Source organism: Kryptolebias marmoratus, linkage group LG8, assembly GCF_001649575.2.
Source record: "Kryptolebias marmoratus isolate JLee-2015 linkage group LG8, ASM164957v2, whole genome shotgun sequence".
In the NCBI taxonomy this organism is placed as follows: domain Eukaryota; kingdom Metazoa; phylum Chordata; class Actinopteri; order Cyprinodontiformes; family Rivulidae; genus Kryptolebias; species Kryptolebias marmoratus.
Window position 1 is genome coordinate 21,019,889 of NC_051437.1, and position 21,551 is coordinate 21,041,439.

The window sequence follows — 21,551 nt, forward strand, 5'->3', positions numbered from 1 at the left end:
AGTGTTTGAGACACCCGCAATGACTTTGTGACTATTTTGAGAGAAAGACTGTTGAGTTTTTAAACATGATCAAAACTCAAGTGAGAGGACTGCAAGCCTCTGAGATTCAAGTGAGGAAATTAAGAATCACCGCAACCATTGAGGACCAATGACGTTGTTGGAGGAAAGTGGTTTTCCAAATTTGCCAAAATCCAGTCATGTTTCAATTGTGTAGGTTGTGAAGAATATAACAGAGTCGTCATCCAGTGTGAAAAGGGTCTAAGAAATGCTTTACTTTGTTGTTCAGTATCAAATGTCACAATTTGGTATAATTTTAAGTTAATTTTGTGTCACATGGCATTAAGTCACTAAAACCCGAAGCCTTAATTGTTTTCTATTTCATCCTTTTGTTGTAATTAGAATATTTTACTTTCATTTACCTGCATGCTCACTGATTAGGCTGATTGTTTATTCAAGCAAAGACAGTTTTTCATATAATAAGGCTTGGCAGTTCAGTGATTTTGTTCTAGTGAATGTAGTTAAAGGTATGTTTATAATTTACACACACAAAAGAATCTCAAAAGCATTTATTTTTAGCTCTTTATTTTATTAAAAACACATAACAAAATGTGTATTTTGGATTCAAAACAACAAATTAATTCTCAGACCCCCCCTGCATGTAGCCCACACAGCATCCCAGTTCACCGTACAGAACGATCTTCATACTCTTTCATGTAGACAGCTAAGATGATGAATGTTTCTCTTTTTGACAGGTTCAGTTCTGGCTTCCCCCCCCCTCTAATTCCCAGGACTCCACATTTATGTCTGAATTCCATTGTTGCTGCCAGGAGCTGAAGCTGTGTCAAAATAAAGCAACAAAATTGTCCCATGCAGTATAGTGTGCAGTCTGAAGGAGATAAACTGTGAATGCTCTGCAGTTAGAGCTAATAAATGCAGCAGAAGCTCAAGAGACATGTAGAGGCAAAACACCAGTGTGTGGTGGTGGGTTGCTGCAAGGGGGGTGAGATATATTTAGCGTGTGAACCTCTGACTTCCTGTGCTGATGCAGATTTTAATTATTGAGCTATTTGTAGATGAAGTGACTAAAAACATTATTAAATGCAAAAACTGAATAAGAAATGAGTAGACAAGCGAGCATGTAAATTCAAAAATAAAAACACATTTAAAATATTTTCAAAAAACATATCAAAAGACAGAAGCGTTTTGCATATTTTTTTTTATTTTTGATACAGTATGGCATTCTGAAAGTGCTTTAGTTGTTTATGTGGTTATTCTATTTATAGGCTGTAACAGAAAAAAATTGTTACTACGTTACCAAAAATATCTGCTTTGATTTCTGACATTTTTGTGTCAGAGATGTAAATGTATTTTAAAAATCACAATCACAATCATGACATTTGCCTGATCTAATCTGTGGTGTTAAAATAACTTACTATCGAGAATTGTTTAGTTTGGTTCTGGCACTTTATCTTTCAGTCTTTTTTCTTCCTTGTTTAAAGGACTAGTTCAGTTTTTGGGATTGTGTAAAGTAGGTATACACAGTCAGTATGTTACCTGCAATAGACAGACATGTGCAGCTGACTGTCTATATTTCTGTACATTGCTTGGACATCTGCATTAAGGATGGTTCATGGCATATTATGATGCTGAAGAAGAACACATGAAAGCAAACAGATGATATTGATGGTTTTGCTGCACTAATTTGGAACTGATTTATTTCTAAATTGTCAAGTATAAATTAGAAAACAGAACTGCAACACAAATCTTATGATCAGAAGACAATCACTCAATAAAAGGGCCAGAGTCTTTAGGTGTCATATTATTATTTTTTTTTTACTGTGTATACATTGCCTAGAAAGCCACTTAATGGTTGCTCAAATATCTAACTTTTTCACTACATTGATCCATAACACAAAAACAATAAAAAATTGTTTTTACAGAAATAAAAAACCTTTTAAAACCTCTGTGACTGGTGCTGACATTGTTTTTACCTTTAATTGTGTGGAATCAAGAAATGTGCCTGTTTTTGTTAGTAGCACGTGGAAAATAATCAGATGAAGTTACAGTAACGTGTACAGCTCACAGCAGAGAGCTGTGACTGAGCAGCGGCTGTGTGGCCTTGGAGTTACAGAAGCAGTTCAGTCTCCTTTCTTGCAGAAGTGATGGATAGCAAAACAGCCAGTGTTTAGAAAAACAAAGCTCCTAGCTCCCCACTGCTCTTTTTTATCATCTATGGCATAAATCTCAGTCAAGGCATAAAGAGTTTTCTCACAGAGGTGTAGGAGGGGTTATTTGTTTCACTGAGGCCACTGTGGGTGAGTAGTGGGGATTTTATCTCAAATTTAAAGGGGTTTATAAGCTGATGAAAACACTGGGGCAGAAGAAACATGCAGAATAGATACAGCTGTGGGAAACTGATGCACCATGTAATGCTTTTTTGCTAATACTTACAGAAGGACAGGGTTTAAAGCTTTAAAAGAGACTGTGATTGTGCATTTTTTTTTTGCGTGAAGGGATAAATTGTTATTTTTTGCAAAAGAGAAGAGTTATATTGTTTTATTTGTGAAATGTATGGTAAAATGTCTCGAATCAGACACACTATGTCACTTTCTATCCTTGAGCAGACATGCACTTTGTCTTCTCTCACTGACAAACGCACACTTACTGGAAGACAAATAGGACGCTGGGGATTGGTTGAAACATAACAGCAGCTGCTCATGTCTGGACACAGTTAACGTTTACCATCAGTCTGTGGACCAGAGGACAGCCTTTGTTCATCTGAACCAGGCTCTGTGTTTGTACCATGCACACCAAACATTTGCTGTCAAACATTTCATGTTCCAGTTTATTGTAAGTGTATTTAGTTAAATGAATGCAGCTAGTTTATATTTTATACTCAGTAAGTAGTTTACACTTTAACAATCTTGAAAAGCAGTCAATTGGAAAAGTGTATTCTACACAGTTTGACAATTAAATGTATTTAAACAATTTATTTTTAGAGAAGGGATCAGTTTTTGTCACAAATTTTATTCTCTAAATAATACTCAAAAGAAATTGCCAGCAAAACTTGTTTGAGTGTCTTCTCTCTTGACCCTGAATTTTGTGGGTTTTTTTTAGAAAAACAAAAAAATCGAAAACAAAATCTCTGGTACCCTAGTCAGCATTAATATTAAGCTCTAACGTATCTTAATGTGATGCATTTTGTGACTCTACAGCTGCCTTGGTAAAATCAGGCATATTTACTAAATAAAAACATGAATCTTTATGAAGCCATCCATCCATTTATCCATATTCTGTGCCTACTTAATCTTGTTCAGGGTCATGGAGAGCTGGGGCCTATCTCCAGCAGTCAGTGGGCAAGAGGTGTGGGACACCTAAGACATGTCACCAGTTCATCACCGAGCGAACACAAAGGCAGGCAAAATGCATATTTACATGCATAAATTCACACCTAATGTTCAATCAGAACGGCAAATTATTCTAAATGCATGTTTCTGGGCTGTGGTAGAACACTGCAGTACTCAGATGTATGCATGTATGGAAGAATCTGCAAACTTCAGGCCCCAGCTGAGATACAAGCTCAGGACCTTCTTGCTAAGATTTAACAGAGCTAACTATGGCAGCGTCATGCTGCCAGATGCTGGAGCCAAGCATCATTGAATATTCTAGCCTTTCAGGTTAATGATGAGTGGCAGTTTTCCTTATGAGTATGATAAAACTCATTTTTAAATTCAGATAGGGTTTTAAAACACCTGTTTATGTTTTAATATAGTTTATCATTGCTGGAAGAAGCCCCCCATTTGTGTTTGCTAACCACTACAGATACAAAACTGAATATGGTCTTTATTTTTTTTATATCTTACTTAACTGTGCTGTGGCTGGTCCAGATGGGATAACTGAGCATTGATTGGTCCAACACTTGAGTGCACAAGTGATAACTGCCATTCTCAAATATCCTCATAAAGATGGGCATAATAATGGCCATAAACACTAAAGCTTTTAATGGTAACCTTGAAAATATGAAACAATGGGCTGATAGTGAAAGCCAAGCATTATTGAGCCTTCACTGATGCACGTAGTCACTGGCATTTTAACTTGTATGCCAACCATTGGCCAGCTGTCATATTACTTAGGCTTTTCTTCCATGTGGGAGATTTCAAATCAAAAAGAACATTATTCTATGTTTTTAGGGGACAATAACTAGTCCTCTCTTATTCTTACAAAACTCCCAGAATGTTTTTCCTTTTTCTGAAAGTGGTTGAAGGAAACATGCAAATTAAGGTGAGAATATGCAATGCTAAGATAAAAGTTGATCCACTAAAAACATAAAAAATTAAGAAGTGTGCTTATTTCTTGTATTTGCTGCACAATGAATCACCTTTACTTTGAAAATATTTGGATGAAAATGTATATTTTAGAAAATTCTAAGTAAAAAAGAAGACACATGGTTTTTTTTTATCAGCCCCTTTATTCCACTCTGTGTACCAGTCTCAGTTTTATTTAGTCTATTTTTCCGTCAATATACAATCAGTAGTTTAATGTCTGTCAGCTTCAAACAGTGTTGAAACTTTTCACTTATTTGGAATTATGACATGGCTCAATTTTTATTAAAAAGGACAAGATAAAACACGCAAGACAATTCTAATCCTGTACCACTCTCACGTTAACAACCGTTTAATCAAGCAAGACTCACAAGCACATAGATATTCCCATTTTTTATAAAAGATCATTGCAGAAAGATGGGATTCTTGGAGGGCAGGTATTAGCTGACACTGCTGACTGTAAGATTCAGACCTTAACATATACCCATCGATATTTTATGAACCTCAAATATGGTTTAAATGACCTCCACTTAATGTCTGGCCCATGAGTACTGTCTGTCTACTCTGTAGTGGTGTGTGTGTCTGTTGATCAGGGCGTGTCTTTATATGGACATCAGGCGGGCAATGAGAGGATGCTTTGAATGGAGACGTGAACACACACGCACACACACACACCCAGGCGCACACATAGTCGCACACAGATTAACGGGGTAAGCTGCGCCGCTCATCTGGGATAAATGCGGTCAGAAAGGGGAACAGCTGAGCAAACAGCTCCAGCAAGAGGTAGAGAGCAGAGTGAAGAGGGGGAGAAAGGAGCAGGGATGACAGACTATTCATCCTGCTGTAGTGTTGTTGAACGGCTGCCACGTTGGATATGCATAAGCCCTGAACCTGGAAAAATGGGAACGGATAGAGGTAACGGCTGACCAACACACTCATACCCAGCTGGCATTGTGCTTTTTTTTCTTATTTAATTATTATTTTTGCTTGTTTCTGGACTTAACTGCAGTGTGTTTGGAGAATGGCAGTGGCAAACTAGTTCATTTTACCCAGACAGACAGAAACAGTTGGGGTGACCAGGAAATGCCTTCTTATTTTAAAATGGTAAAAAAAAGGATTGAGTATCAGGATTATTAGGCACTTAAGAGTTTGTTTGTGTGGCATTGTTTTCAGGGCACCAGATGTGGGTACGTCAGTTGATTAAAAGAGGAGTTTTGTTTTGAATGAAGCTGAGGCAGACCTGCGACACTGGACCACGCTGAGAACATTAAGAATCCAGATGTCCTGATGCTGAACGAAACTGGTGTCACATCAGATAACACTGATCAGTCCCATTAGTCCTCTGCTGCTTTGTGTACAAATGAAAACTGCTAGTCACTCGTCATGACCCAAATTCTGCCACTGTTTGATGTTCAGTTTGCTCTTGAGTTGTGAGATTAAAATCTGTGGTATTGAATGCTTTGCTGCATCACTTACTAAAGAAAAGGATCCATTTGAAGCTGTTGCAGGAAAAGGACAGGCTTTCAGCTACACCTAATTCAACGCCACTGTTGTGTCAACCACATTAACGCTCAGCTAGCCATAAAAGACTCAAACTAATAAGCAGGACTCAGTTCAGTTTGTGCTGCAAATTGAATTCAGACCTGTCATCTCTCCTTTTGTTTCAGGGTTCTCCAAGGTTGTCGTTTCCTGCACCCATTTAGCTGCTCACCTTAATTTACTCATGTTGAATGAGACCACCTTTTCAGTGTCACAAGCTTTAGGAATTTCAAAGTGGAAAAATTAGCTATAATCCTGCGGTTTCATTTCAGCACACTAATGTTTCTGCAACAAATATAGTGAATGAAGTGTTCACTTTTTTAAAAAAAAAACAATCAACTGCACAAAAAATGCCTAAAAAGGAACATTGATTTTAGCTTTTGGGGCATTATATTCAAATATATTTAAATCTAGACGTTTGCTTTTGGTTCTCAGCAATTGTTCTATTTAATGTTTAAGATAATCAATTTGATTCTGTACTGTAGTTTTTAGAAGTGTTTAAGCTGTTACTTAGAGATTTTACATAACCTTTTGATCTTTCTGAGGAAATTGAAAGATGTTATTTTGTTTTGGGTTTTCTATTTTGTTCAGTACTGTCTTCAGATGTTGATTTGGAATGCTTTTTACATTTCATTTCATTTTTGAATAAACAGTGGCATTCAAAAGGTCAGAGACCCCAGTCAGTTTTTTATTTTTGCAAACAGCTCCCCAAGTAAAAAAAAAAAAAAAATTGTGTGTTTTATTCTTATTTGTAATAGCTCCTTTTTTACTGTCTGCAATGCAATCTAAACACAAAAGGAGTGTTATTTTTTTTAGAGATCCTAACACCAAATGATCTTTTCTTATTTAACATTTAAATAAACTTTTTGTCTTTTAGGAGTCTATTTTTTTACTCATGTAACTTTTCACAGAAACAAAAAGTTTGACCACAGCTGCCCAAATTCGTGCTTCATTTTGAAAAAGACAACCGTGCCTCTGAATATTATGCCAGATGATGACTACAACAGATGAACTTCACTTATTTAGAGGTCCTGAACAGATGGTTTTCTTCAGTGGTGCAGAAGAAAGGGGAAGCTGCAGCTGTACAGATGGTTGTCCATACCTGCTTGCACATGTGCTTCTATTTTCGTCCTATGATGTGTGTAAACGATTGTGTGTATACGTAGTGACACTTCACAACCCCGTGTCCTTATCCCGTGACAGCAGCAATCATTTGTTCTTGTGTTGACACCTTGCCAGATTGGGAGTGCAGATGATGGTGGTTATCAAATTCCCACAGGTTCTCTGTCAGTCGCTTTACTATTCATGTCCAATATATAAACCTCCTGCCTGCATCTCAGGGGGTTTCTTCCTGTTAAATCAAGGTTAAATCAAATCAGTTCCTGTGTCTAAAGGATTAGGCCTTACCAAATTGTTAATTATCTCGAGCAGGAGAGAACTGATAAAAGAAATGGGCAATGAGAGAGCAGCTGGTGGACTGGGACACTTTGATAGATTTCTGTTACTCTAATACACCGTTGGGGTTATCTGCAGTGTTGGTTTCAAGCTTCTCAGAAAGGTTTACATATCAATAATAAAAATTGTTTGTTACAAACACATTTTTTTAATTACCTTACGGGTGTTTTAATAGCTGCAACTGCCAATGCACCACTGGCAAAGGTAATCAATACAGACATTAGTTTCACATCACTTGATAATAACAATAGAGTTGCAATTATCTGTTACTGCAAATGTTGTTGCTGACCGACTGCTTTCATACTAATACTTTACGTTCTCAAAAAGCACAGCACAGTTATAGGTTGGCTAATATGTCAATGCCATTCACCTCAAAACACAAATTAAAAGCCTTTTTCTTTCCAGTTTAACCTATAAACTAAGTCATTTGAAACTTAGCTCCAGTCTCTAAGCTTTCCTTTTGTTGCTCCGCCAGAAAATGGCTCTGTCAGGCTATTTTAGCTGAGACTTCAAAGATTACATTTCCGCAGATTTGCTATTCTGGGAGTAAAATGGCCTTTGCGGTGTAACAGGCTTCTGATGGGAAATGTTCCCATAGCCCTGGGTCACTGTGACTTTCGGGCCCGTCAAAGTGTGGATGTTAGTGCAAGCGTCTGCAGCTGCGAGACTGAAGCAGACGTCAAGACACAAACATTTACACGCACTCTCTTAATTTGACACACATGGTGCGAAATCTAATCAGTGAAAAATTGACAGATGTCCTAAATGTTACTGAAATTTGCGAAAGTAGGCTTAATCTGCGCACACTCAGCTTTTCCACACAGTCTCGGGAACTTTCTTTAATCCACAGATGTCTGTGAGCTTTCATTTAAAGCCTTTGAAAAACAAGTTCACCCTTGTAGACGGGCCTTTTTTGTTTATGTGTGTTAATTTGTATGTTACTGTGTGAAAAGTTCTCCTTGTTTCTCCAACACCTCTCACTCCACACAGCACCAGTAATGAGGAGTTTGGGTGTGACAGGCATCCCACAGCGACATGTATTATTTAACTAATGGTCAGATGACAGATGCTGAAGTGTTTGTGTTAAGACCAGCGTCACAGTGGGAGGGAGAACATCCTCTATTCGATTCTTTTAAGATTAGTAAGGTTCCTCACAGCCAGTCAGTCAGTAAACAGATTTTAGTTGACTTTCCAGAAAAGAACTTTTGGAAACAGGGCTATTGGTGAAATTATCATTGCAGTGTTGGGGGTGAATAAGCAGAAAATTGTGCTAAAGGCAGCTGATCAGGAGGAACACTGTTTCTTCAATGTTGTATCCAGATTCATTTGTGTTCTTATTCCTTTGCCATTTGAGGTTTCAAGTTTTTTTCTCACAAAATCTGAACAGCAGGTTCTTAAGAACAGACCTCAGAACTACATAATCCACTATTTACCACAACACCAAAAGCGTTGTTCTGATGTTTTTACAATTCTAAATGTGAAAGTGCTCTATAATTCATAAAACCTATGAACAAACTCACCTGAGACACTGCTTCTCAATGTTTGTGGTTTCTTTCTAATGACACTTCATCCCGTTTGTCTTGTGAAGACTTTATAAAAAAGCCTTTGATAATTTTACTTTGTTGGCATTTTGGTGCACAGAAAAATGGCTGGGTCTTTTTTTGGCTTTGCCTTTTCAGCATACTTGGCTGCCTATTAACAAATAAACACACACATTAAAAATGACAGGAAAAGCATCACTTCTTAACTTAGCTATAAAAAAAGTCTATTAGGTTTAGTTTTACAGATAGAGCAAAAATCTGATGATTTTCAGTAACAGTGGGAGTGCTATAAAACCAATAAGAAACTTATTTATTGTTTTGTTTTAGAGTTTATGATCACCTCTTTTCAAATTCTAATTTATGAACAAAATCACAGAACAGCGGCCACTAGAGGTATCATAAGAAAACCAACTTTTAGGGAAAATTGGTGCCACTTATTATATGTCCTTACTTTTTAAAATGTATATATTTAATTGTTTTTGTTTGCCCTACAGAATAGCTCTGTAATTATCCCAGAATCTTCATTTCTTTGAATCAGTATGAGGTTGATGGTTTGAGGCAGAGCAAAATAAATAAGGAAATTAGATTTCAATATGGTGTTTGTTTTTAAGCTGTTGCATAAACAACCGGCAAGAGCATTTCTCCCAAATTTTTATGCACTGAGCCATGTGGAAAAGGCATGAAATGCTCATTCAACTTTGCACCAGCTGAGGCCTCAGCTTGGAATCTAATGAGGCTAATTGCAGTCATTAGCTTGGCTTTAGCCGAGCAGCTCAGATGTTGTTTAGACACAGCCGTTCATCGTGACACATTCTGTTGTATTGTGTAAAATCATCCAAAGCTAACTGGAGCACCAGAGAGAGCTGGCTGGTGTAAATGGGAGATGTTAATTAGTCTATTGGATGGAGCGTGTACCCTCCTGAGTATTGCCTTTGTGTGCTGCCCTTTTCTTTGAACAAGGCAACCTAATGCTTGTGTCAGTGTAAATGTCTGGATATATGTCTGTGTGAGTGTATGCAGAAGAGAGAAATCCATGGACAAGTGTCTTTATGTATTTGTTTACATATATGCATGCAACACTTTGGGGATTTAGGTAATGAGGCAGTCATTTGTGCTACCATCCACTAGTTTACACCACCCAGTTCCCTTGGCACAAGAACTTGCCATAAAAAACGTGTGTGTTTGAATGACATTAACACATTAACTGTCACCCCTAGCTCCCTGTACCCCTACTCGCCCCATTTACATGCTGAAATAGGCCATCAGTTTCCAGCTGCCTATGAGCCAGCCAAACATTAGCGATGCTTATGTCGGGGATGCACCAGTGTGCTGTCAGTCCTAACTCATGTGGGACCCTTAGGTAAATGCTAAAATATGCTCAGTACCAAAAAAAGGCAGTTTTATTTGTTTGTAACATTCATTAACAAGTCGAACCTTTTGATTTTAGACACATATTGTCAAAATTTGCTCCATATAAATTACTGCCACACAAAATTAGAGGTAGTGAGATGGTAATCAAGTCAAATATATCTGAATAAAACTCTTATATATATATATATATATATATATATATATATGCATGCATGTATGTATGTATATATATATATATATATATATATATATATATATATATATATATATGCATGCATGTATGTATGTATATATATTCAGATTCTTTGAGTCAAACTGCTCTTGGCAGTTTAAGGTTATTTCAGTCAGTTAAAGTGTTTTCAGCTAGTTTACTTAAAATCACTGGCATAAAAAATAATTCTGAAACTTTGTATGAGTGATTAGCTAAAATAATTTTCTGCTTCTCAGGGTGAGAACTTAAGTCCTTTTCACAAAACACTTTCAACCTGAGCCTGAGATGCTTTTCCCCATCTCAGTGTGACCTGTGTAATGACCAAGGCAGCACGGCGGCTTGAAGTAAACCTGTTGCTGTTTTGCCTCTGAGCTAGAATGGGAGATGCTCACAGAAGTGAGTTTGAGTGTGAGGTGAGAAGTGGGGACAGCACAACCCACGCTTTACTCTTACCAACACTGCTCATGTCCCTCAGTAATTCTGTGATCTCTGTTTCACGAGATAACAAACACAACCTAATGTTGTCTGAGTTGTTGCTAATGAATACAGCCCCTTTATCACTCTTTAGAGTAAAAATACACAACCATTTTATAAAGCATAAAGCTGGCCTCAAGTGACAATTTTTCTGTTGAGAAAACAAATTAAATCTTCACAGTAAAGATAAACATCAGGTTTTTTTTTGGACTTTATGGTTTTATTCTCTAAGCATTGTTTTGTTTATTTGCAGTGTTCTCCATGACTTAAATATTTAAAGTTTGTGCAAATATTGCTTGCGGGAAGTACGTTGCGAATTAGAGTCTGAGTGTGACAAATTATCTAATTAGATTACACAACAAATGCACAGGCATCAGATGATTGCTGGGGTTTTTGTTTGTTTGTGGCCAGTGGTTTCAACCCTTTTTATTTCATAATTATTGAGGATTATTAAAAAAACAGACATCTCTGGAAAGATTTCAAACTTTAAATAAAAAGTTGCAACCTCAAATCTTTCATTTGAAATAATATCTGGCTGCTTTAGGGTGGCACTTTAATTTATAAAACTATTTATTTAAAATGTTGGGAATTTAAAAAAAAAAGTTCTGTTTCTGAGTGGAAGTAATTTAAACAGACTTTATGAAGGGAAATCTGTAGAGGTTTGAAAATTTATGCATCAAGTCCAAAAATCTAGAACAGGTAAATACTAACTGGTATTTTATAATATGCTGTATATGACTGTATTGCACTATAAGATGAATGAATTGACTGTAATTAGATTTGAATCTGGATCTGAATTGGATTTTTGATTTGATTTCAGAGGCTTTATGTGTTCTCAAAAGAACAGCAGTTTTAGTAATTTTGAAATGAATGAAGCCTAGAGTGATCAGAACTTGGAGATGACTGCCTGAACAAACAAAACAACAGAGCAGGAACAGTTTTAGCGTGATGAAGAGCCAGTTTACCAAGTCTTTAGACATCTTCACATCAGGTCTTTATGTAGAACAGATGAAGGGCCACTCTAAAGAGACACAGAAGGTCAGTTTAAAATATCCTCTTGACATCCATTTTAGTTGGGTTTTTTTTATCCTTGTTTGCCAAAACTAGCCAGAATAAATATTTCCCATGACCAAATGTAATATGTTTGCCCTGAGTACACTGAGGGTTATAACAAAGACAAAACTGTCTCTATCAGGAGACAAGTCTGGATGCTGCAACAGGAATGGCTTTACATTGCATCATCCAGGCTGCAGTGGACCGTAGTTTCTGGGGGAAAAAAATCAAACATTTTCTGAGTTAATTAGGCCAATTCATTATATTTGTCTGCATGTTCTCCCTGTGCATGCGTGGGTTTTCTCCGAGCACTCTGGTTTCCTCCCACAGACCAAAAACATGCATGTTAGGTTAATTGGTAACTCTAAATTGTCCCTATGAGTGAGAGTGTGAGTGTCTGTCTGTCTTGTTTGTCTCTGTGTGTCCCTGTGATGGACTTGAGACCTGTCCAGGGTGTCCCCCCGCCTCTCCCACAGTGACTGCTGGAGATAGAGACAAGCTTCCCGGGTTCGGGAAAGAAAAAGCTGGTAAAAGAAAATGGATGGATGGATGGATTATGTTTGTCTGGATGATGAAAGTCAGCCCACACAGCAGGACTGAGTATAAGCTGCAATTTGTCTTGTAGATGTGTAAAATTAATCACTCTATTTCACGCTGTTAGTTTTAGAGCCTTTGTGATTAATGTTATGATTGTTAAACATGGGTTTCTTAAAAAGTAATAACAAAAACACAAATAAAAATCAAAACTCCAAGCACTGTGTCTGGCAAACATTTGGCACTGCTTACTTTCTGGTTGATACAGTCCACTGTGTGAAGCATGACTGTAGCTGTGTCATATGCACTTTTCAGATGCAGAAACAAGAAAAGTGGTCAGCACTTAAGAAGGGATGATTGCAGGGAAGTTTGTCCTTGGTTGTTTGAAGAATATGAAATGTCAAGTCCCTGATGGTTCTTGAGTAATTCAGCCAGTTAGATCTTTCCCTGAGAGTTAATACTCTAAGATACCCACAGGGAGATCTGTAAATGTCAGTTTAGGTATTTGTTCACATAGCTCCAACAGCCTAAATTTAGGTGTATAAAACCTGCAGAGACTCAGTCTGGAAAACCCAAAGCAGCAAAGATATTTTCATTTCAAATGGGCTTCAACAAAGGCATACTGAGTGAACGGTTCCGAGCACATTTGAAAGTGGCCTGAGTGTTCGTGTTAGTAAAAAAGTGTCAGTTTTATTTATCTGAAATGAAATACTGCACTGAGAATATGGCGAAAAGCAAAAAGAAATAAATACCTGCTGAAGCAAAATAACATATTTCTTATACTCGGTCATTTCTTTAACAGTAGTTTACAATAAAGGAAAAAAGGCTCATCACAAATCCACACACTTTGTGGTTGTGTCTATGAACTGCTTTTGTATTTGATTTCTCAAAGCAGATTTTATAGTCATAAAAACCTTTAGTTTTCCTCTGGATTGATTAAAGTTGAATTGATTGGTTAAAGTTACAGGTGCTATAATTTGCAGGCTTCAGTCAACATTACGGTCATTTTAAAAATAATACATTTAGTGTCTACTTTGTGTTTTCCACTGTGTGTAAGATTGTGGCATCATTCTGATTTTATGATTTCCTCAAACCCATTTCCCATAGTGTTATTGATACAGGCCTTAAATCTTTATTTTAATTTTACTTTTTTGTCTGTGATTGTATTTTTATGAGCCTCTGGCAGATTAGCAGACTGTGTCTAACAGCAGTCATTCACACAATATACATTATTTCTCTTGCCTGTGGTACCTCTGTTTCAGTGTCTTGGCATGCTAGTGAATTTGAATAAGATAGCTGCTTCGTAGCCGCCTTACATTTGTTTTGCTCTCTCCAATTATTTCCTTCATTCATTTTCATGGTAAACAAACATTATTAGCTTCTTTTAATAGGTCAAATGGGCATACGCTGAGTCAAGCTGATTAGAGCTCTGTCTGAAGCACATTTCCATGAACGTAGCTTAAGATCTGTAGCATTTAAGACTGTGAATTCTGAATCACTCCAGCTCAAAGGTTTTTCATATTCAAGTGGATGTATGAACTTTGAGCAAAAAGTGGCAGTCATTATGCACTCTTGTATTGCTGAAGACTGTGCTGTTATAGAATAAAAAGAAAATGGACCTGCAGAACAGATACTCGTATATAAAAAATGCACTTCCTGAGTCTTCTGACAGTTACCTTACATCAGTAATACTGCTGTTCTTAGGGCCCTTCAGAGTCCTACATATGATCAGACAAGCATTTTTTCCAAGTCTTATGAAGCATAAAAAGCATTTCTGCAGTCAGTTGCTTTTTGATGTGGTCCCCTGGGAGAATGACAGACCAAGTAAGATGTATGGAAAATGTAAAATTGCTGTCACTATCTCAGCAGGATATGAAAAAAGACCTTTCAAATGCAAGATGGAAAAAAATGCGCCTTTAGTTAAAAGGGACCTTTTCTCCTGTCATAAATGCCTACTTTTCATACTCTATAAGAATTTGTTTTACTTTTTTTTTTACAGGTAGACAGAATGTTGAAGACATTGCAGTTGGTTTATGTTGTTACATATTTGTCATGGTTAAACTTTGAGAACATTTTGTTTCCCAACATCCAGCACTGGTACGTGAAAGCAAACGTTAAAAGAAGAGCATCTGTGCACTTCTTTTTAATTGGAATGATTATTAATGCAGGGGGGGCCAGGAGGCCAGATGAGTCATGCGATTGTCCTTGTGCTGTTTCCTCTGGGAGCCCAACTGTCCTGGAGAGCTGAGGGCCAAATCAATGACTCTGATTTGGACTGCAGCTGGGGCTTCTCTGCAAACATTATCTCCTCCACTATAGGAGATGCCAGCTGTATCATTGAAACAAATGAGTGCTTGTAGGAACAGCTGTAAGGTGCACAAGAAAGAGCAAAAACATAGATCTCATTGTGACATGGACATTATGTACATAAAGAATTACATCAGTTGGCATTATTGAAGATGATCAGTGGTTTAAATTTTAATGTTTTGACCAATTTTGATCATTGACTTGATCAGTTTGTCATTTTTTATTTGCTGTGTACTTTTTTTAAATCACATTAATGGTGTATACTGTTACAATCTGCAATAGTATAATACGCAGTGTTTTAGCTTATTTTATGATAAATCTGCCACACACACTTGTCCTGATAAATGACAATTTCCTCCTTTTCTCTTATTCAAATGTTTTGAACTTTTATACATGTTTTAGATGACTGGTCTATGTTATGATACCAGAGGAAAGAAATATGTTGTTGGAAAGAAATATTTCTAGATATTAAAGTGTGTAGCAGTGATTATTATTTGACAGAATGCTTGTAGTGCAATCACTCCTGTATGTCAAGGACAAAAAGACTCTCAGTGTATAATTACTGCTAGAGGAAAAAATTATATGATTTTATGAGTTACAATAATGAAAAAAAAAACATTTACATATACTCAAAACACATATTAACTTTAACTTCAGCTAGCCAAGTTGTTTAATGTTAAAGGTAAGTTTTCTTAACAAGGCTCTAATTTTGAAAATTGTTTGATTAAAAGTAATTTTTTATGTCATTTTAGATACATTCAGTTTTTAATCCAGAGAACAGAAAAATTCACAATTGAATACTGAAATTGTAATGTGTATGTTTTTTAGGAATATTGTTTAGAAGCAAATCATGTTTTGTCAGTCTGTCATCTTATTGTGTTGTGCTAGAAGGTGTTCAGTTCCTGTTCCTCTTCATACAGAATGAGTAAAGCCGTGATATTAAACAACAAAAAAGGGTTTCTGAGTTGATAAAGGTCTCTGTTTTTTGTCTGTATTAGGTAATGTGTTGAAAAAAGAGAAAACTATTCTACATTAATGTGCCTTGTTGCCTTCATATTTTAACAATGACATATCACTTTTTTTTAAATACACCCATTACCAATGATTTTGATGATGTGGTGGACTACTAGCCTTGACAGGGCTCCTTGCCCAAAGTAATCCCACCTACAACTGTAACCTCAGCACCAGGCGTGTTAGGCGTATGATCAGTCTCTACCTTTTTGACTGCTGAGAAAATGGACAGAAAGATTTGCATTCGTCTCTGGTCCTGAACTCTCATGAAAGCTTACTGTCATAAACCCCCCATGTTACATAGACACAGTAAAGCCATTACTTCCATTTTGATATCGATGCTTTCTGCAAACTCTTACTAAGCCAGGCTGTCAAATGCAGTTCTGCCTGTTTAGTCTGAGCAGATAAATTTTACGCGGTATGCTTTGTTTGACTGTGATTGTATTGATCTTTGTTGTGTTTTATTGGTCCACAGTGGCAGCAGTGAATGAAAGAGAATATATGAGCATCTCAGTACACTGACAGCAAGAGTCAGTGCAAACCTGGCTGGCTTACCATTAAGCTCCTCTTCCAAAACTTTCCTCACATTGTTAACACTGTCATATACAAGCAAACTACAGCAAAGTTACAAAAAAAAAGAAACACTAAGAGAGATGTAGCACCTTATTTTTACAAACATACAGCATGTCAGTTGTGAAAGACAGTGCTTGTTGCGGATATTACCTAAACTAATTTTGTGAACAAATTTGCTTTTTAATAAATTTAGAACTTAAACCCCAAACAGGCAAAGTAATGTTACAGTAATCAAACAGACCACTAGCATACAGAAAGTGACACATGTGGTAGCAGCCAATGCTGGGTTCCAGTAAACACTTTTCTGTCTGTGGATTAATGAGAAAATAGGAGCCATGTTTGCTCTGGAAGATGCAGTCTCATAATGTGACAAGCCAGCAGAATATTGTTCATTCAAAGTCAGGTAATAACGTGTAATCCCAAGGTTTTGAATTTCAAGGTTGTCTCTAACCGTGGTAAAAGGAGGGGGCTTATTTTATTTCAGGATGGAAATTTCCTGTTGTTGAGCTGCTTTGGCAAAGTCAAGTAGCGTAACCTCTTCTGCTGCTTTGTACCGATGTTTGTCTTTTTTATAATACCCCCTTGGCCTTGAGCAGTTTTCCAAGATGCTTAACTTTTTCACCTTCAGCGCAGTCTAATACTGATTTGTATTACATAAAGTAATCAGTCTATCTGCTTAGTTATTATACAGCTAATCCAAATGTTACTATGAGACAGAAAAAAAAGGTTTTATTCTGCACTCAAAAAAAGGAGGGGAGTGGGGATTAGAATGATTTTCTGTTCATCATTTCATTTTACTCCCCTGTTTTATTGTCTTACAACATATGCTTAGGGATTTCTGACTTACAGGAAAAGAGATTTTGTTCTTTTCTTTCTTCATTTCAAATGTGAAGTTCATTTTTTTTTTTTAGATTTTGTCTTTTCTAAATTCTCTGGTTTACTTCTCATGCTTTTTTTAACCTCTGTCTTAGAATTTTTTTGTGTTTAAAGGTTAGCAAGTAGCTAAACTAACTTTAGTTCCTTTCTATCTTTCTACCTCCATCTCAGACACGATTATAACCTTTAAACCTTGGAAAATCATCCAAGCTATGGTGAATCAAATAAGATTATGAGACTTTCATATTGTGCAGCTGAATCTGTCTCGGTTTGAGGCATGTCTCAGTTTGTCTTTTTTTTTTCTTCTCACTTTTGTTCCCAGAAGGCTCTGCATTGCCCAAACTTGCCCTTACCCACAACTCTGGAATTTGGGTCACCCGCTGAGGCGATGACAGGATTGTTTCAGGTCAACCATGGTGATTTGACCTCTTATCAGAAAATTGCACACTAGCTTGACTAAGCCAGCTTGATTTCACCTCAGAGCCTGCATCTTTAGTGATGCTTTGATCTGTGGCTGATTAAAATGGTAGGCTGATGCAACAAAACAAGGCATCAAACTCAGATTTTTGCTGTCCTGATCACTGAGGTGATGCTTGCCTATGAAAACCAGTCAGTAAATGAAGGACTATTTGATTTTTTTTTCCTTTTCTTTTTGGTGTAAAAATTGTCACATGTGCAGTTGCTCTGCTTCTTCTTAAAAACTGTCTTGTTTCCTTTGTTGGAGAAACTAAAAGCAAAATGTGAGAGATATTTGTTGAAGACTTGGTGTGGAAGGCAGTGAACTTAATGCATTTCTTCAAGGAAAACTTGTTTAATTATTCTTTATATTGAACCATTATGTAAAAAAATTAAAAAGTAAAAAAATAAAAAGAAAGAAACTCTTGTGATATAACATCTCTCATAAAGATGTTCCAGCCAAGACAGACAGCATTTTCACAAAAATAAATAAGAAAATAGTACAACTCATATAAGCAAAAGCTGTTCTCATTAAAGCGATTGCAAAAAATGGTAATACTAAATTGTTAAATTTCAATCAGTAAGACGAGCTCTTTAAGATTCAGGTGCTTTTAGAATTTATTCTAATAGTGGGGTGGGGGCAGCACATTTAAATTTCTTTTCTCAAACTAAAAGAAACCATTCCTGTGAACAGATGCAATAATGCTGTATGTTGCTGTCCTCTGAGATTTTAAATGTGGTGTCTTCAGAGACACTCCTGGTCTGTTCAATAGCCAGTTTTTTCATGTTTGCTTGATCTTGTCCAGAAATTACCAAACTGTTGATTGATAAATTCAATAAACTCAGAGACAGAGGTGATATTATGGACAGTATTCCTACATTCAGACACCCTGAAGCACCTTCCAGAAGACAAAAGTTAATGGTCTTTGTGGCTTAAATTCAGGATTTTTTTATTAGCCAGTCTGAGAGAGCTCTTAAAATGAATGTCAAATAAAAACCAGAATGAAACAGTAACCCACTAACTTAAATAAGACACTGTGGAGCACAAGACTCCTTTTTTTCAGTTAAGCTGACAGTCCAGTGAACAAAAATGACAAACCAATTTGGCTTTGTATGGTTGAGTAGCAGAACACAGTGAGTTTTACCTTACCCATTATGAAATAACTTGAGCCTCCAATGAAGCACATCCTCTGCTGCACCTTACCATAAAGCCCACATGGTGGGTTTAAGTGCACCATCCACTTACACATCAACAAACACTGCTCACTGGGGGATTAAAACCACCTGGATTTATGTAAGCAAATAGATAATAGCCTCTCATTTTGAAAGTACTGCTAACATGTTTCATCCGGCAACAAATTCTTGAACCCTACAATGATACAGTGAACTACTTTTTATTCCTTAAATGTCCATGTGAGATGGCTGTTTAAGGAACAATTCTTCAGCAATGGCAGGATTTGTCAGAATCACAATGTGACAGAGGAGTTTAAGGAGCTTGAGACGTCATTTGTTTTACTGATGGATCAGTGACTGCAGTGTTTAGACCTTGTTTTTTTTTTTAAGAGAAATCTTTGCATATACGCCAAAGCAGACTGCAAACTGACTGGTCCTTCATCAAAAAAGGTTTTAGTCTAAATGTTACTGCAAGCTTGGATAAAAATGATTGTTTTGACCCGATGGGCTTACTTAAAGAATTCCATGGATGTATGTGCTGTACCCACCAAGGAAGGTGGTCCAACAACATTTCAGACTGTGTAATCTTTTTGAGCCTTGGCAGTGTAGTTAAAAACTACTGTACTCATTTAGGCATAGCTATGTATATTGAGTAACTCCAAAAATGAGCTTTCTGTTGTTTTTCTTAATATTTGATGACATTATTGTTTGGCACTGCTTGATGGGTAAAGAAGGTAAACAGAAGGGGTGTGGCATCCTTCTAGGGCTCAGCAACTAGATGTCATCACAGCTTGTGACTCAGAGGAAACTACAGAAAACTATCGTGACTTAAAAAAAAACAACAAAAAAAACAATATTTCACATTTAGAGGAAAAGTTTTATTCTAAAGAAGAAAGACACTGCAAGAATAAAACCTGGTCGATGTTGTTCTTGCTTTTTTCTACCATAAAGTATTTATGAACATAATGTAATTACTCCCACTGCCTGAGGAGGAAGATAGTAGTTCTGCATATTTAAAACAGAAAACGTGCCTTTGCTTTAAAAGACAGTTGTGTGCTAATTACTTACTTTAAACATCCTACAAAGCTAAATAAAGACTGTGAACACTTGAAGCCTGTTTAACACCAGTATGTTACTGTGAGCAAAGCAGCATGCTGATATTACCATTAATTTCAAATTGCTCCCATATAGAATATTTTTTGTGCTTGATTTTTACCACTGATGAGTGTATATTTGTGGGATACTGTTCATATCTAAAGCCTCTATTTTCTTTCAAAATACCTTCTTGTATTTTTTTTTAGTAACTCTACCGAAAATCTTAGTTTTGGTTGGTAAAAGTAATGATCTGAAGTCTTTCTGTCGAAAATACTGTTCCATTCAACAGCTTTAGGAAAATTAGAAATGGATGGCGTTTTGTTTGATGTTTGCTGCTTCTACAATTTCATTGAAAACCTTGTACGTCCTTTGGCAAGAAAGCAACCCATCGTCTGTGATGTCGGAGGGCTTAAAAGATCCCACACCTTTAAATGCCTTTGTAATAATTTCATTTTCACATGCAACATTTAGTACTTTGGTCTCTGAACCACCTGTCCTCAGACGCCCTTGTCTGTTCCTTGTTTTCTAAGAAGGTGAAAAGCATTAGTCTAATAAGAATCTGCATACAAATAACATTTGACAAATTCTGTCATGGCTTTGTTAAAACTCCCCAAGAGGGCAAACCTGTCATTTACTTCTCAAAATCAATAGGATGGTGATGGGGCTTAGGAGCTGGAAGGTCTATTTTGTCTGTAAATCTCTGAGCACTCTTATGAATTAGTGCCAGGGCATTTGTATCACATCTACCGAGATGTGCTCATGTTATTTATAGTAGATGGTGGAATCATTACCCAGTGCAGGATTGTGTCACTTTAGATCACTGATATAAGTGTTGTGATACACTTTATTATCTGCTGCAAATGTAGCTGGGGGAGAAGACTGCTGAAAATTTTAAATTGGCGCATTTTATTTGATTTAGGCTAATTGCAGCTTTGCATGACTTCAGGGGGAACGAGGCACAAATAGAAGAGTGCTCTAATTGATGTGGTCACCTGTCTGACATGAACATGAAGCTCCTTTCTGTTTAGAGAGTGCAAACATAACCAAAATTATAAAATGGAGATAGACAAATAAAGTGATAACAAGAAATAGAAGTTATTAAAAATGTGAAACAAGTTAACACTTTAACATCTTCAATAGAAGATTTGAGTTTTTATTTTAAACTGAGATATTAACAAGAATTTTTAAATTGTTAGAATAAATAAAAGCCTATTCTACTCCATACAATAAACATGATATATTTTACAGCATGAATGACTAAATCTGGATTTTCTTTTGCTGTTTTAGAGACAGCAAAAACAAAACCTTTATGTAACCAGTACACTTTTGTTGCAGCTTTGCATGAAAGTTTTTATTGGTTTCAATCAACACAAAAAATAATTATTCATTTAATTATTTGAAATGAAAAGAATGTGTCAACATTTTTTTCTTAACCTAATCAGATTCTCTGCCAATAAAAATAAACATTTTTTCCTAAAAGGTGCCTGAAGTTTTCTTTGTTTCAGAACCATTATACAAAGTTTTATGCTTTATTACACTGTTATATATGTTAAGTCTGGG

The 21,551-nt window shown here is 36.5% G+C and overlaps 1 protein-coding gene across 8 annotated transcripts in view; it reads left to right on the top strand.

Annotated features, from left to right (window-relative positions):
• The window catches only part of kazna (kazrin, periplakin interacting protein a), a 151,592-nt gene that overhangs the window by 69,167 nt on the left and 60,874 nt on the right, over window positions 1-21,551 (top strand). Inside the window, exon 1 of one of the 8 annotated variants that reach the window (XM_017417725.3) lies at window positions 5,121-5,237. The exons of the other annotated variants lie outside the window; for them this stretch is intronic. Coding sequence (XP_017273214.1) covers window positions 5,144-5,237 — 94 coding nt within the window. The 5' untranslated portion in view covers window positions 5,121-5,143. Of the gene's footprint in view, window positions 1-5,120; window positions 5,238-21,551 lie in introns of those variants that run through there. 8 annotated transcript variants of the gene reach the window in all.